The sequence below is a fragment of the Medicago truncatula genome, chromosome 6 (genome assembly GCF_003473485.1).
Source record: "Medicago truncatula cultivar Jemalong A17 chromosome 6, MtrunA17r5.0-ANR, whole genome shotgun sequence".
Taxonomy (NCBI): domain Eukaryota; kingdom Viridiplantae; phylum Streptophyta; class Magnoliopsida; order Fabales; family Fabaceae; genus Medicago; species Medicago truncatula.
Window position 1 is genome coordinate 32,621,396 of NC_053047.1, and position 16,192 is coordinate 32,637,587.

General features: G+C 34.3%; 3 protein-coding genes across 4 annotated transcripts; 2 read left to right on the plus strand and 1 right to left on the minus strand.

Annotated features, from left to right (window-relative positions):
* The first annotated feature begins 541 nt into the window (after positions 1-541).
* LOC25496616 (uncharacterized) lies at positions 542-7,530 on the plus strand. Its single transcript, XM_024786227.2, has 7 exons — positions 542-1,104; positions 2,296-2,528; positions 3,129-3,804; positions 4,532-4,886; positions 5,262-5,356; positions 5,773-5,967; positions 6,493-7,530. The coding sequence occupies exons 1-7, from the start codon at positions 880-882 to the stop codon at positions 7,141-7,143; spliced, it is 2,430 nt and encodes an 809-aa protein (XP_024641995.1). The 5' UTR covers positions 542-879; the 3' UTR covers positions 7,144-7,530.
* An 813-nt stretch (positions 7,531-8,343) lies between these two features.
* LOC112418121 (uncharacterized protein At4g04775) lies at positions 8,344-9,553 on the plus strand. The gene is made up of 3 exons (XM_039826708.1): positions 8,344-8,708; positions 8,789-8,943; positions 9,018-9,553. The coding sequence occupies exons 2-3, from the start codon at positions 8,797-8,799 to the stop codon at positions 9,465-9,467; spliced, it is 597 nt and encodes a 198-aa protein (XP_039682642.1). The 5' UTR covers positions 8,344-8,708; positions 8,789-8,796; the 3' UTR covers positions 9,468-9,553.
* Positions 9,554-9,761: 208 nt separating this feature from the next.
* Positions 9,762-14,302, minus strand: LOC112422594 (uncharacterized). 2 transcript variants are annotated; one of them, XM_024785809.2, is made up of 6 exons: positions 13,668-14,302; positions 11,764-13,392; positions 10,724-11,668; positions 10,547-10,648; positions 10,366-10,456; positions 9,762-10,263 (listed from the first exon to the last, which is right to left on the minus strand). In XM_024785809.2, the coding sequence occupies exons 1-6, from the start codon at positions 13,827-13,829 to the stop codon at positions 9,938-9,940; spliced, it is 3,255 nt and encodes a 1,084-aa protein (XP_024641577.2). In that variant the 5' UTR covers positions 13,830-14,302; the 3' UTR covers positions 9,762-9,937. The 2 variants fall into 2 exon arrangements, with proteins under 2 accessions (XP_024641577.2, XP_024641576.2); XM_024785808.2 differs by having other exon boundaries at positions 9,762-10,456.
* Positions 14,303-16,192: the final 1,890 nt, after the last annotated feature.

Sequence of the window (16,192 nt, forward strand, 5' to 3'; positions counted from 1 at the left end):
TCTTAATCTTTGGTGGATTTCGAAACCTTATTTTTACATTTTTATCGCTTGCAAACTTTTTTATTTTCAATATAGATTTAGTGTTTGTTAACCTACGCGGACCAAACCTTTCAAAAAAGAAAAAACCTACGCGGACCAATAATTATTTTCGAAATCAAATAAAGTCTACCTACTACCCGGACTAATAATTGTTTTCCCTATTTTCAAGAAACCAAATAAAAACTTATCAATAATTATTTTTAAAAGGAACTGAACTCCGATTATTTCAAATAATTTGTATTTAAAGGAGCTCGTCAATTAAATTATATCATCCAATCCAAATGCAACTAAATTTACATTTTTTCTACCATTTTTTCCTACACATGAAATGTTTAACAGTTTGACAAATGTGAATATGACATTTTCTCAAATTTTCTTCAACACATTTTCTTGTGTTGATTATATTCATAAGAATTTTTTAGTGGTTTTGGTCCAAAAAAAAAGGAATTTTTTAGTGGTACCCACAAAATTTATTTCAGTAAAGTTCCATTCATTATCAAACCGCTTAAATCTTCCTCTCCCACTCATATATTGTTACAATCACAACATTTCATTTCATGCACACATTTCTCAAACTTCCATTCATTCATTCACAAAATACCCAAAATTCAATTCAAAACAAAACAAAAAAAACCCCCAAAAATGTTATTTTTTCTTTGGGTACAAAAAAATCGATTTTTTTCTAAGCCAAAAAAGTGATTTTGCAGTATTCTTTCAGCATCTGATTCCAATTCCTTCACAATTCTTCATCTTCAACTTGTTTCTTCAAAAGGGTATCATCAAAATCAACTCTTTTATCGATTCCCTCATCTGGGTCGTTTCAACATTCCCAAAATTCGAATGATTGAAGAAATGATTATGGTTTCTTTGTTGGTCCTCTTTGGTTTTTTTCTTGGTGTTATTGTTGTTGTTGCTGCGGAATTTCTTGGTTTCTTGTGGATCCTTAAACGACTTCGTAGGAAGATTAATAGTGATAAAGCCAAATTTTCATCAATTAGAAACCAACTTGATCGTAGTAGTAGTTGCAGTTCACAAATTGATTCTCATCAATCTTTCAAAAAAGAGGTAACTTTGATTCTTCCACAAAAAACCTTTTTTTTTTTTTTTTTTGAATTTTTGTATTTTTATGTGAAACCGTCGTTGTGTAGTAGAATGCATAAGATAACATTAGTATATATTAATTTTTAATGATTTTAACCATTTTATAATTTTTTTGTTTGTTTCAGATTATTCTTGTGATTATGTAGTAGAATCTACTAAGATAACATAAGTAGATGTCCATTTATTAATGATTTTTACTATTTTATAATTTGTTTATTTCTGTGTGTTTCAGATTGTTCATGTCATTGTGTAGTAGAATCCACTATTTTATATTAAGTTTTTTATTTTGTTTTTACTGTTTTATTATTTTTTTTATTTTGTGTTTCAGATTGTTCATCTAATTGTGTAGTAGAATCCACTTAGATGCCATAAGTATAAGTACTGTACATATGAATTTTTGTAATTTTTTATGATTTTATTATTTGTTTATTTTCTACCTATAGTAGAAAATATGGTAGAAAATAGGCTTAGGTGGTTTGGACATGTAGAGAGAAGACCTGTAGATTTTTGTAGTAAGGAGAGTAGATCAGATGAAGCATAGTCGGATCACCAGAGGCAGAGGAAGTCATAGAATAACTACAAGAGAAACTATTAAGAAATATTTAGAGGTCAATGAGTTGGATCGAAATATGGTTTATGATAGAACATTATGACTTAATTTGATCTGTGTAGCCGACTCCCTTGACTAGTATCCACGGTCTAGTTTCTACGGATAATCCTTAACTGAAGGAATCATTAGCGAGCCATAGAGCAGCTTTGAGGTTCCCAAGCGGTAAAGACCATACAGGAGTTTAATGCTCACGGAAATTCCCACTTGCTTTGCGGGAATTGAAAGCCTCTTTGCTATAGTAGCCCTTTTCAGTGAGTGAACCTAGACTCTCTCTATTCGAGTGAGTTCCACTTCTCTTGAAGCGTAATACCCTTACAGCTAGTTTCCTATTCCGGGTTTGCATAAGACTTGGTTGTTGCTGTATTATTTGTTTATTTTTGTGTGTTTCAGATTATTCATATCAGTGTGTAGTAAAATCCACTAAGATAACATGAGTAGATATTAATTTCTCAAGTTTTTTTTTGTTGCTATTTTATTATTTGTTTATTTTTGTGTTTAAGATTGTTCATGTCATTGATATTGGGTTTGGGGTTGGGTTTCTTCAGGGTGTAGTTTGGGTTTTAGAACCAGAGAAGGTTTCAAAGTACTTTGTGGAAAGATCATCAAAAGAGGTGAAAAGGAAAAAAGAGCTTTTCGAGGTTTCTCCTGTTAGGAAGTATGGTAATATCAAATGTCAGTCACTTGTTCTCACTGAGCCTGATGGATCGCATACAACCATTCAGCTCAAAGGATGCATCGTTGAAGCTGTTTCTGCCACAAGCGCTCCTACAAAAAAATGGTAATGGTGTGTGTGGTTTTTGTTTGCATTTGCATTATGTGACTTAAATTTGTGATTTGTGGACTTCATTTTATTTTTCAGGTTGATTTGTTGATTTTAATTTGTGATATTTTAAGGTTGATTTCTTTGGCTTCTTCGGGGGAATTGATAGAATATTAGTCGTAGTTATTTTGTTGAGTTCAATATATGTCGCTAATGTCTAGTTTATCTTGATAATTCTCAAGTTTATGTCAAATTAACCAAGTAATTGGGCTCAAGTGGTTAATGAGTTTTACAAAGGACGAATTGTTCAGGAGAACCTGAGTTCAATTCTTGGGTGGAACAATCACATCGTTTTGATTCAACATATGATTCACATCTTAAAGAAGTGTTGTAAACGGGTTTCTTTTGAACTTTCTCTGATTTTGATTTAGAAATGATAGATCTCATTTCCTTTATGACCTGCATGCATCCTAAAGAAAAAAATGACATGTTATGGCTTGGCTTATAAGCGTCATACTTCAAATGATTATGGATAGATATATTTTATTATTCTCATGATCATTAACTGAGGAAATTTGGTACTACACATTCTTAATTGATTTGCAATGAATTTTATAGGGCAAAAAAGTACCCCATCAAAGTGGAAAACAGGACCTCTGTGATATACCATGGAAGCAAAACTCTTTATGTATATCTTGAGACTTCATCTGAGAAAGAGGCATGGTGTAAGGCCCTTCGTTTGGCATCATGTGATGAAAGAGAAAAACTCCAATGGTATTCGCAGTTGCAAGAAGAGTTTCATAGTTATCTGACATCATTAAATACTGAATATCATTCTTTTATGAAACCAACAGTAGGATTAAGTGTTGATGCAATAGAAAGGGCTACTAAGACGGATGGATCTTCCTCAAAGGTCCGTCAGTTTTTGAAAAAAATTACGAGAAAATCTTCCCGAGTTGGATTGGATAACAAATGGACTTCATTCTCAGGCCACGAAGACAAAAAGAAAACCGAGAAACTTCGGGCTTGCCAAGATGCAGTTTTAGCCACTAGCTACATGAAAAATGCTGCAGCAACTAGTCTTCCGAGAAGTTCCATATCAGAAGATGCTCCATCGCTATCATCATCCCTGTCTCGCTCAGGAAGCCAAAGTCATTTTTCTGTCTGTTCTGACTCTGATGAAAAGTTTGGTATTGATGAGGGAACATTATGTTGGAATTTGTTGATTTCCCGACTCTTTTTTGATATCAAAGGCAATGAGCAAGTGAAGAAATCCGTGCAAGAGAGAATTCAGGTTTAAGATTTTCCTATATGAATTTATGCAGTTGATTCTGAGTCTTTTTAATCATCTTTAAATTAGATGAGAATTTGTTTGTCAAACAATCAATCTTTAGAACTTTGTCTTCTGTATGTTAGTTTGTTACTTTGTTAAATTGATATTAGTACTAAGGCATGCATATTGGAACCCTAGATGTAGAATATCATATCCTTTTAGCAACTTTTTCCATTGCCAGTTGTTCCAAAAACTCAAGTTAACAAGTTCAAGCTGCGTAATTATTAATAGTTATTATTTAGCTTAACACATTAAGTGTATATAAGCTATATAATTTTCAGGTAATGATATAATCTTCTACTTTTGTGGGAATGGAAGGTACTGTAACATTAGCAATTTAACAACTAACTTGCCCCATTTTGGTCCCGCGAACTCCATTCCTTTAAGATTGTTGAGAGAATATTCATAATTTTTCATTTCAGTGTTGTCAATTGCGGATCATGGAAAATAACTATTTGGTCAAATTCACTATGCTGCAGGCTACAGCGCCATTATAGCTACTATATGACAGCACTTTGTACTAAGCAGCGTCATATAGTGGAACAGTAGCGATTTGTTCAAATTCACTATGCTATTGCATTATATAGCTGCTATAGACCCTATTTGACTACGCTGTTTTATTTACGGAGAAATGTGTTGAAAACTTTATTTTGTTATGGTAAGTGATGGTCTTCTCTATTTTTTACAGAGGACATTGTCCAACATGAGAACTCCCGCATATGTCGGTGACGTCGTCTGTACAGACATCAACATGGGAAATGTTCCACCCTGTATCATTGGGATGAGGGTTCTTCCGATGGAAATGAGCGAGGTATGTGCCTTGGAGGTTGACATCGAATATTCTGGAAGTGCAATATTGGAGATTGAAACAAGGCTAGAAGTTGGTGAGCTAGAGAAAGAGGGCTCAAATCCCGAGTCGAACAATGTTGGGTCTGTCCCATCAGATATTATTCAAGATTTCGAGAATTTAGATAAGCAATTAGGTCTTGCAGAAGGAATGAATGATTTGCAAGAGCCTAAAGAAGATGGTGACTGGAACAATGGTTAGTACTTAAGTGCTATTATATTCTGCCATTTATGTATTTTCTCTAGTAGTTGTTTGTTAACTTTGTACTCAATTTTTCTCCCGTTAAAATGTTGGTGAGGAAAATCATAGTGTTAGTTCTGTTCATGGTATAGGTTTTAGTTTTTTTTTTTTTTTTTTTTTTTTACATTTGTCACATTGGAAATGAAATCATGTGGTTTTCAGCAGTTTTTCTGGCCTTGTTTTCCTAGGGGGTACTTTTTCTTGTTCTGCATTTCCCCTATAGATTATAAATTTCGAAAAATATTTCTCGTGTGGACATGCGGTCCTGATATCGAGATATTGGTGCTCTCATAAAGCATTCAGATGGATGATGTCAATTTTCCCTTTGCAGATGTGTCAAAGAAGTTAAGGAGCAATACACCTTCCACAACTCATGGATCAAGATGGAAATCTATGTTAAATTCTGTTGCCAAGCATGTTTCACAGGTACCATCTCTTTATAACTCCCTCCTTTTTTCCCACTGCATTTCTTTCAGCCGTTCTTTCATTATTAAGAATCTGCTAAATAACTAAGTAAAGTGGATTGTACCTTTGTGAATTCTAAATCATTTGATTGTATAGTCTCAGTTATCATGTCAAAAACCAACTCCACCCCCCCCGCCCCTCAAAAAAAAAAAAAAAAAAGAAAAATTAACACGAACTTGTAGGCAAAAACATTTGAATTGTTTTTTATGTTACATCATTAACAACTAAAGGTGCGCAATGCATATCTTGTTTTTGAGCGCTTTCATGTGTATAGATGCTTTACTGTGAAGTTATAAATAGCAGATGTTTTACCATGAAGTTATAAATAGCTAATGTTGTGTTATTCTCAAATTAATGACTTTGTTTATTATCAAAAGGTTCCTATCTCTTTGGCAATAAGGGTAGCATCCCTCAGAGGGACACTGCGTTTTTTTATAAAGCCGCCACCCGCCGATCAACTGTGGTATGGTTTCACATTTATGCCTGATATTGACTTCAACTTGGAATCATCTGTTGGAGAACACAAGATAAACAATACACACATTGCTTTGTTCCTGATCAACCGGCTCAAGGTACAAATAATTCCCTTTTCGTAACGTTATGAAAGGATGTTTGCGAAGTATTACTTTTTCTTGTTCAACTTTGCATGTCCTTGTTTAATCTATGTAAAAGACTAAAACCTTGTTTATTCAGATAAACTACCTATCATATAAATGTTTGTATAAGATATTTCTGTAACAAAAAGTAAAATAAAGTCCAACTGTTTTTTTATAAGCTTTAAGTTGTTTTCATAAGCTACTATCAAAGAGAGCTTATGAAAATAAGCTGATAACAGCATATTGACATGTCATAAGTTGTTTCTATAAGTTCTCTAAAACAATCAGTAGATAAGTTCAAATAAACCAATTCAAACAGGCCCTAAGTAATCCATATATACACCAATGCCATCAGTATCAATAATTATGCTCAAAGGAGATTTTCCTTTGGAAATGACGTTAAGAAAAAAATCTTTTGGGAAATGTGATTTCATGCCTTCATTTATAGAAATGAATAGAGCGTCTCCCACTTGCAAACGTAATTTTATTTCTCTTCTGCAGGCAGCAATTCGGGACACTTTAGTGCTCCCAAATAGTGAAAGCGTAGGCATTCGATGGATGCTAGCGGAAAAAGATGATTGGGTTCCTCGGAATGTTGCACCTTTCATATGGATCAACCAAGAATCTGGGAATGAAATTTCAAATCCAATTGATACGAATAATCAAACTTCTGGTGGAGTGAAAGCTAGTGCAAAGACCTCAGGTGATAGTCCAGAACCGAAACTACAAAAACTGTTTAGTAGCGAATCGAGACAAGATCCAGCCAGGAAATCAGATTCTCAAGCATTTCCGTCAAGTTTCTCTTTTTCAGCAGCAATAAGGAATAGTAAAAGCTTTGACGAACTGTCAAAACCTTTATTAGAAAGTGGCCAACAACAAGAAACTACTGATTTGAAAGATCTTAGTATGCCTTCATTAGAAAGTGACCACGAAGCTAGCGAAGAGAAGACGGATGATGTTTCTGTTAGCAGTTCGCCTTCGAATAGTGCAGTGATGGATAGGTCAATCAGTTCGGCTCAACAGGATGATGATTCAATGCCGAAAAAAATTGGAAGAAGGGAAAGGTTTCTTGATTTTCGAAAGAAAATGAGCGAGAAAGTAGGAGGCCAAAAAAAATTGGAAGAAGTGAAAGGATTCTTGTTGAGAAGATGAAAGCTTCGGAGAAATAAAACACACAAAGTAAATGTCAGCATGATCAAGTATTTGTTACTGACTTCTTGGTTCTTATCATGTCAGAGATTAGTATCATTCATTCATAAAATAAGAATGTTGGTATCAAGTATTGTTTCATTGATGAGTTGTATATTTTTTAGGGGCTTAGAAGATCAAATGGAATTACATATATAGATACAAAAGAAATACTTTAATTGCATTCAACTTGAGTTCCAAAATTCTTTGACTTGGTTCTCTTGTAAATTTGCAATAATTATATGATAGATGATTCTTTTAATAGTTTGGATACCAAATAATCTTGTGACAGACAAATGCTATACAAATCCATATATAGTTGCTCTTTATTTGAGGGGTACTTTCATTTTATTGTTTTGTACATTTGAGTTTCCATTAGTGTCAAATCTTCTAAATTTCATATCAAATTTTCTCTGTATTGTTGTTGATTTTTTTTTTGACTTTCACACCGATTTCCGAACCATCAAAGGCGGACTACTAATCCGGCTTGTGCGTAGAGGCATGCACACTGGTCAAGTGTTGTTCCCTCTGGGAATAGAACCCGGTATTCTCCAGATACGTCCTTGAAAGGAGCTCCTTGCCACTGGAGCCCAAGCAACTTGGTTTATTGTTGTTGAATTTATATTCTAATTAATTTTGTATTTAAGTCATTAGTTGAGTTTCAAGCCTTGACAATGACATGGATTTCAATTTTATTTGTTGACTATTACTAGAATCATATCGGTTATTGCTTATTGAGTTGTTATAGATGTCTCGATTGTAGCATTAGTTCAATTTTAGCAAAATTACTGCATAAGTCTTTTATATTATTTTCTTACAATTTAGTCCTTTATTTTTGTTGGGTTAAATATGTTTTTAATCTCTACAAATTCACGATTTTTCAAGTTTAGTCCCTATAAAATTTTAATGGTAATTTTAGTCCTCCATAATATTGTAATTTGTAATAATAGTCTCTATTTTAAAAACTTAAAAAAAAAAAGATATTTTTAGTCCTCCAAAATAGTCCATTTAAGATGCAAATAGGGACCAATAGTGAATAAAATTTTTGTAGGGACTAAACTAGAAAGTTTGTAATTTTGCAGGACTAAAAACACATTTAACTTTTTTTTTCTTGATCAAATCCTTTATTTTTTAGGGTTAATATGTTTTTACCCCCCTGTAATTTGGGCGAGTTCTGGTTTTCCCCCCTGTAAAAAAATTCGTTTAGATTCTGTCCCTGTAATATGAAGATTCTTTCGAAAACACCCCTGATCCCATATGACACACTCCACCTGCTGACGTGGCATGATGTGGCGCGCCAGCTGTGAAATTATTTTATTTTTTATTTTTTTTTCACTGACATGTGGGCAATTATTTAACACATCACTATTTCCCCTTTTTTAATTAAAATCATTTTAATAATTTATAAAAAAAAAACATTAAAACTTAAATTCTTTTCTCCATATACAAACACAGATCCCGTTCTTCATCTTCTTCATTTCATTGCAATTCCACTTCTCCATTTTCGTAATCCTCTTGTTCTTCTGCAGGTCCTCTTTTGGATTCAGTTCACAATTTTCATCGCGATTTCTTCTTCTGCATTTTCTTATTCCTTATTTTCGTTTTTTAGGGTTTGACATGGGTGGAAGCAAAGCATCATCAATTGGGAACTCAAATGGAAGAAGTCCACCCAAATGTGAATGCAATAGACTTATGCAATTGTGGGTATCAAATACAGATGAAAATCCAAAGAGGAAATTTTGGAGATGCTGTAATTATTGGGAGGTAAATTTTTTCAATTTTTTTTATTTCATTTTCATCTTCTTGTCATGTAAATCTGTTGTAATACTTTGATGTAGAATGAAGACCATTGTAATTTGTTCATATGGGACGATGAGTTAGAAACACCAAGAGTGAAATCCTTGTTGAAAAGATTGGCGGTAAATAACAGAGAAAATGAACTTGGTTCTACATTGCAAAATTCAAACGGTTCAGCTGGCTATGATGTTGGAAGCAGCACAATGGTGAATCAGACTTGTAAGAATTTTGAAGATGGTTGCAAGAACTGTGCAATGATTTCTGAATATCTAAGGGTTTTTGGGAAGGAAATTGGAGAGGAAGTTGGAAAAGAACTTGGAAAGGAATTAGGCAAGGTATATGGGACTGAGAGGGCCTCAACCAAGCACCTAAAAACAAAGAAGAAGCTGCAATATGAAAGAAGCAAAAGCTTTGGCCTACTTGTTTTATTAGTGTTGTCATGGATTTTCTTCTTGGTTGTTTTGAAGTTTATGTATCCTGTTGAAATGTAATGTGTTCAAAGATGACCTTTTGCAGCATCTATAACTAGTATGATGTAATGTTTGGTATTAATGAATGAAATATTTTGGTTATGTTACATTGTGGTTTAACATTAATGAATGAAATCTGTTGGTTATGTTACCTGTTGTAACACTAAGATTGACTACAAAAGAACTTAACACCACTGTTAAGATTGCATACAAGAATTAAGAAAATAGCACATAAAAGTGCATTACTCATAACATAATAGTGAATAAGTCATTACATAGAAGTGCATAAAAGACACAAATTGTGCTTAAAGACATTACAGATAACTCAAAAGGTAGCACACATTGTGCTCAAAGTCATAACAAAATACATAGGTTCAAAAGATAGCACATACTGTGCTTAAAGTCATAACAAAATACATAGTTTCAAAATATAGCACATACTACTTAATGTCATTACAAAACACTAAACTATTTCTCTGCAACTACATTCTTCATTCTTTTGTGCCTTGTGTAGTTTCTTCTTGTGTTAATACCCCTTCTTCAGACTCATCTAATACCATTGGTGCAGCTGCAGTAGCCCCAGGACCTGTAATATTCTTTGACTTTAGCTTCCTTAGCCTATTACTAGTTCTCCTCCTAACCTGTTGGCTTGTATTCTTCAATTTAGCAGCATTAGTCACAGTTGGTCCATTGAGCATTCTTGGGCCATTAAACATTCTTGGACCATTAAGCATTCTTGGACCATTTAGCATTCTTGGGCCATTAAGCATTCTTGGGCCATTTTGTGCAGTTGTACCAGAGACAGACACATCAGTTGCTGCAGCAACAACAGGCACATCAGTTGGTGTAGTTGTTGTACCAGACAAAGGCACATCTGCTGGCATATTTTCACTATCAGACACAGGCATATTTTCATTACCAGACACATGAACATCAGGAATGGATGCAATCAGTTCATCAGTAATGTCATCAAACATATTATCCACACCAATTTGAGAACTGACTTGCTTCTACAAAATAGTGAGAAAACAATATATAGGTTATTCTTTGTAAACACTATCATGGTAAAATATAATGGGTATGCAGTGGTAATAAATTACCTGTCTTTTAGCAGTATTAGTTTCAGTCTGACCATTAGATGTCTCACCATTTTCATGGACATCCACATTTTCACCACCTTCAGTCTGCTTCTTTGGCTTTCTCTATAACATTTTAATACTTAATCAGATGTGTAAAGTTCAACAAAGTGTGTTTTTAAAAAAGTGAAAATAATATACCTTTCTCTTAGCAGCATTTGGATCCTGAATAGTACTTTTACACCTCCTCTTGTTGTGGCCAAACTTGTCACACTTGGTACACCTATAACTCACTCCAGGTCTTCTCATTCTACTCCCAAGCTCATCAACTTCCCTGATCCTCAGTTTTTTGGGCCTACCAGGTCCTCTTTTGTAGTGTGGAGGCAAAGGCTCTTCTATGTCTACCTCAGGCCACATTTCCATGCCATTGATGGGACTGACTCCATAACTATAACACTCTATATATTTTGCCCTTGAATAACACTGGTCAACAAAATCTGAGGGGTTTTGTTTCCTATATGATAATGCAGCAACTGCATGTCTACAAGGAATCCCTACCAATTCCCAAAACCCACAAGAACAAGTTCTCTTAGCAGTATCTACAATAAACTGTTGTTCACCATAATGATGTGTCACTTGCCATTCATCATTAATTGAAAGATTTGGTGCCCATTGTCCAGACAAAAACACTTCCTTATCTAATCTTTTCCTAGGCATAGGCATGATGCTGTGTTGCCACCTATCTAATTTATTTCTAGCAGTACCAATCCTATTCATTAAGTAAGTCCTAATCCATTCACACATAGACAAAAATGGTTTATCCCTAGCCACTAATATTGTTGCATTAAATGACTCAGTTAGGTTGTTCATTAGAACATCACACTTAGGGTAGTGAGAAAAAGCATGCTTACACCAACTTTTAGTAGGGTGTGACATCAACCATTCCCAGGCACCAACATCAACCTTCTTCAATTCATCCATTTTTGCCTTCCAAGCTTGAAAGTAGGTTGCTTTAGCAGCACCCATCATCAGGTCCCTTATCAAGGTTCCACCACCAAACTTCTTCTTGTAGTTTGCATATAAATGTCTTAAACATAGTCTGTGCTCAATTGAGTCAAACATTTCTTCAAACACTGACATTAATCCCTACAACAAATAAAACAGCAAAAAGTACATTTACATAAGATAATAAAACTCACAAAATTATAACCAGTTAAAAATCATAAAACATAATGTTATACCTTCTGTTGATCTGATATGAAGACATATCTTTTGTCATTTCCTATGTCATTCATCAACAGCTCCATAAACCATTTCCAGCTTGCCTTACTTTCTACTTCAACAACACCAAAGGCCAGGGGAAAATACTGGTCATTGGGGTCCCTTCCAACAGCTAGCAGAAGTTGTCCACCATATTTGGTTTTCAAATGGCACCCATCTACCCCCACAAAGGGTCTACATGCAGCTTTGAACCCTCTCTTGCAGCCATCAAATGAAAAGTAGAAAGACCCAAATCTGGGTTGAATTGTAGGACCAAGTCTTTCAACATTTACCTTAGCAGTGTTACCTGGACAAACTCTGATTAACTCAGCAGCATACCTCCAGACCATGCTATACTGCCTGTCAGCATCCCCATCAACAATCTTCTGTGCTATCTGCTTTGCCTTCCATGCCCTTCCCTTTGTAATATCTACTGAGTAGTTCTTCCTCATATCATTCATGATGTCTTTGATTGTGACTTTCTCAGTGGTTTGAAGTTTGTTAACAACAGCAAAGTTTGCAACCCACTTGGACTTGGCAGATCTATTTTTTGTAACCCTCCCACACGTGTGGTTCTTTTTATAGCTTTTAATTTGGTAAGTGTGTCTGTCACCCACTTTGGAACAAAGACATAAATACCCACACTTTTTTTCCCCTTCTTTTCTTTTTTCTCCTTTTTTCAAAGCATCTTCCTTGCACACAACCCTTACCCTATAGCTCTCATTCTTTTCAAAGCTAATTTCATGACCATTAAGTACATTCCACTCTATTATTGCATCTTTGAACTCTTTTAAAGAATTAAATTCCATACCTAACATAAACTCATAGTCCTTGTTCAATTGTTCCTTTCTAAACTTTTCATAAATAGGTCCTGCTTCATGGTCAGAATCATCTGGATCTGAGCTATCTAACTCCTCACTAAAGTATTCATCCATTGCTTCCACCATAGGACCCTTACCATGTCCCTTACTTAAGTTTATCTTCTGCTCTGGTTCCACCATAGGACCCTTACCTTTTCCCTTTCCATTACATAAGTTTTGCTTATGTGGTTCTTCCATATGAGCCTTACTATTTCCCTTACCTCCATTTGCTGAACTCATGTTGCCTATTAACAACTTCTGTACAGGGACTTCTTCAGTTTCAACAACATCAAACCCATCATCTAGTGCAGTAGCTCTCTCATTTTCACTGTCATCTAGCTCCACATCATAACTGCTATAACCACTATCATCCACATCAGAGTTGAACTTCATATCAAAATAAATGGGTTCTCTGATTTCCAAATCTCTTTCCAATACATCCTGTTGGTTGTGTTCTAAGTATATGTGTCCATCAATTTCATCACCAATAGCCCTTACAGCAACTTCTTCAGCAAGATGGTCAACATAAATTTGAAAAAACTTACCATCTTCCCCATGAACTGCACCCCAAATCCTGTAGTGTTGTTTATCATAGCCCCAACCAGTTACAATCTCATCAATTGCATCCATACCCCAAGTCTGTAGGTCTATATCACCTACTATTGCTTGCTTTCCACCTCTATAGAACAAGATATCATCCCTAACAAATTCACCACCGTGATGAAAGATACAGTTGAACAACAATTTTTCCTGCCAAAAATTTAAGACCAATAAAAGTTAGACACGTGTAAGTGTGGACCCCACAAACATACCCCACACACAGTCAGCAAAGCAATTTCCTTTCTTTGGAATAAAACCCTAAAAGACAACACCCTAAAAGACAAAAATTTGTTCAAAAAATTGATTTTTAAAGCCTGTAACGGGACCACAACAACTATAAACAACCCTTTGTTTCAAATCCATCCAACTATATGATTTTTAAAGCCTTGAATCAAAGAAGCAAGATAAAGAAGAAAGAAACTTACCGAAGCATTTCCACCTTCTTTGTTCATTTGCGTCGTTCCTTCCGTAGCTACCTTCATGTTCTTCTTCTTCGCGTCGTTCCTCTTTCCTTCCGTAGCAACCTTCTTCTTCGCGTTCTTCAGTTTCTTCTTTGACTTCGTCATCTGCTTGTTCGATTTCGTCATCCAATTCCGGATTCAAATTCTGAGTTAGGGTTTCGTTCTAGGTGAGAGATTTGGTGTGATTCTGAGATAGAGTTTAGAAAATGGAAGATGAAAGTGGGAAGATGAAAGGGGTGAAGTGTGTTATGTGAGGGTTGAAAACGAAAATGGAAAAATGACTTTCTAATTTCTCTGATTTTTGTTTTTAAAAGAATTTAAGTTTTAATGTTTTTTTTTATAAATTATTAAAATGATTTTAATTAAAAAAGGGGAAATAGTGATGTGTTAAATAATTGCCCACATGTCAGTGAAAAAAAAATAAAAAATAAAATAATTTCACAGCTGGCGCGCCACATCATGCCACGTCAGCAGGTGGAGTGTGTCATATGGGATCAGGGGTGTTTTCGAAAGAATCTTCATATTACAGGGACAGAATCTAAACGAATTTTTTTACAGGGGGGAAAACCAGAACTCGCCCAAATTACAGGGGGGTAAAAACATATTAACCCTATTTTTTAAAACGTGTACATGTTGGTACTTTTTATTTTTCATTTTTTATTAAAAAAGAAGCCGAGGTGCCCATATGAAAATTAGTAATAATTTTAATTTATAAATAAAAAATGCAGAAAGAAGCGATGTTCATCTTATTCTTCTTCATATGTTTATCATCTTCACCATCATCCACATCTTCAATCTTCATCTTTTCATCAAAGCCATAAATCTCAGATCAAAACTCTAAATCTTAGTCTTAAATCAAAACCAAAAAAACATCAATCCATGTTCAATTGAAAGAGAGAGGTTTTGAAGATGATGAACATATGAGTTTGAATATGATGATGAATGTATGAAGAAGATGAACACTACTTTCTCCTGGTTTTTTTTCTTTCTAATGAAAACTATATTTAAAAATAAAATTATTACTAATAATCGTACGTGGCAAGTTTGAATTTTTTATTGATATAATTTATGTGGTCTTGGAATTTATTTTTTTGTGTTAACCCTCCGATTCTTAAGGGAAAGAGACCTTGATATACTATAAAAGATAACCGTACTTTTCCTAACAATAATCTCTTTCTAAAATCACCCTCAACTTTCAGTACAAATAACACATAAATATAGATATGAGTAAATTCAAATATTAAAATAAAAGTGTAACAAATACTATATGAGTATATATGTAACACCCTCAAACCTCACATACGATATTTAGCATTAAATAAATAGATAAATACAAGGTTCAAGGTGTTACGCCTTCAATAACTCAAAAATCATGTATAATTTGGTTTTCATAAAAAATTTGCAACCGAATAATAACAAAGTTTCAAATATCTCAAGGCCACATCAGCATATCTCAATCTCAAAATACATCATATACAAACTCCAGATTCATAACATAATCCAACAGACAATATAAAAATAAACTCCCGACCTAGGTCCTAATCAGAGCCTAGAACTATAATCCAAAAACAATAAGAAAATGAGGAAGCGTCAAGCTAGTCCTCTGTACTCACGCCGTCTCAAGCGTTGTCAATCCTGTACGTTTACACCATCCAATAGAATGACATAGCCGAAAACCCGAAAAAGGGAGGTGAGATTAATATTCAACATAAAGAGTATATAAGCACAAGCATAATATTATAGGATTTCAATTATCACTCAATGCACAATCCACAGTTCAACGTCATAAGACATGTAAGAGTTCTCATAATCAATTTGAACACCAATATGTTCTTACATCATTCTCAATTCATTCACAATCATCACAAGTGTACAAATATCACCAATGAACAAATATAAACATGTACACATCTCCACGTATGTTCACATAATGCACATACTTCACATAATTCACATCATTCACATAATTAACATAACTAAGTATGAGATATTTCACAAAGACTAATTGCATGCAATGAATGCATGAACATCAAGATTTATGAACGCATGAACATATGATTCATGCACTGGATACTGAAATATCCTAAATCTCGTCACTGGATACCGAAATATCATAACACCAAGATTCATGAATGCACGAACATATGATTCATCAATGCATACGTTCATACAAGACCTCATCATCATTAACATCGTCAGTTCACATACATGTATTCATCATCAAAAATCATCATCATCATCATTAATCATCATCACTTCATTTAACAAAATTAGCATTAAAGACGATTAATCATTTATGCCTAGTTAATCCACATTTCAGGTTTGCATATCAAATTAGAATAAACATCATTCATCACCAAATCATTATCACATAGGCGTTTACAAGTTAACATAGCATGCTTCATCATGGTATCAAAGTCCGTCTATCTTTCCTAAGTTCGTTTATTTTCACATATTTCATACTACCAAGTAAATCATGCTCATACATT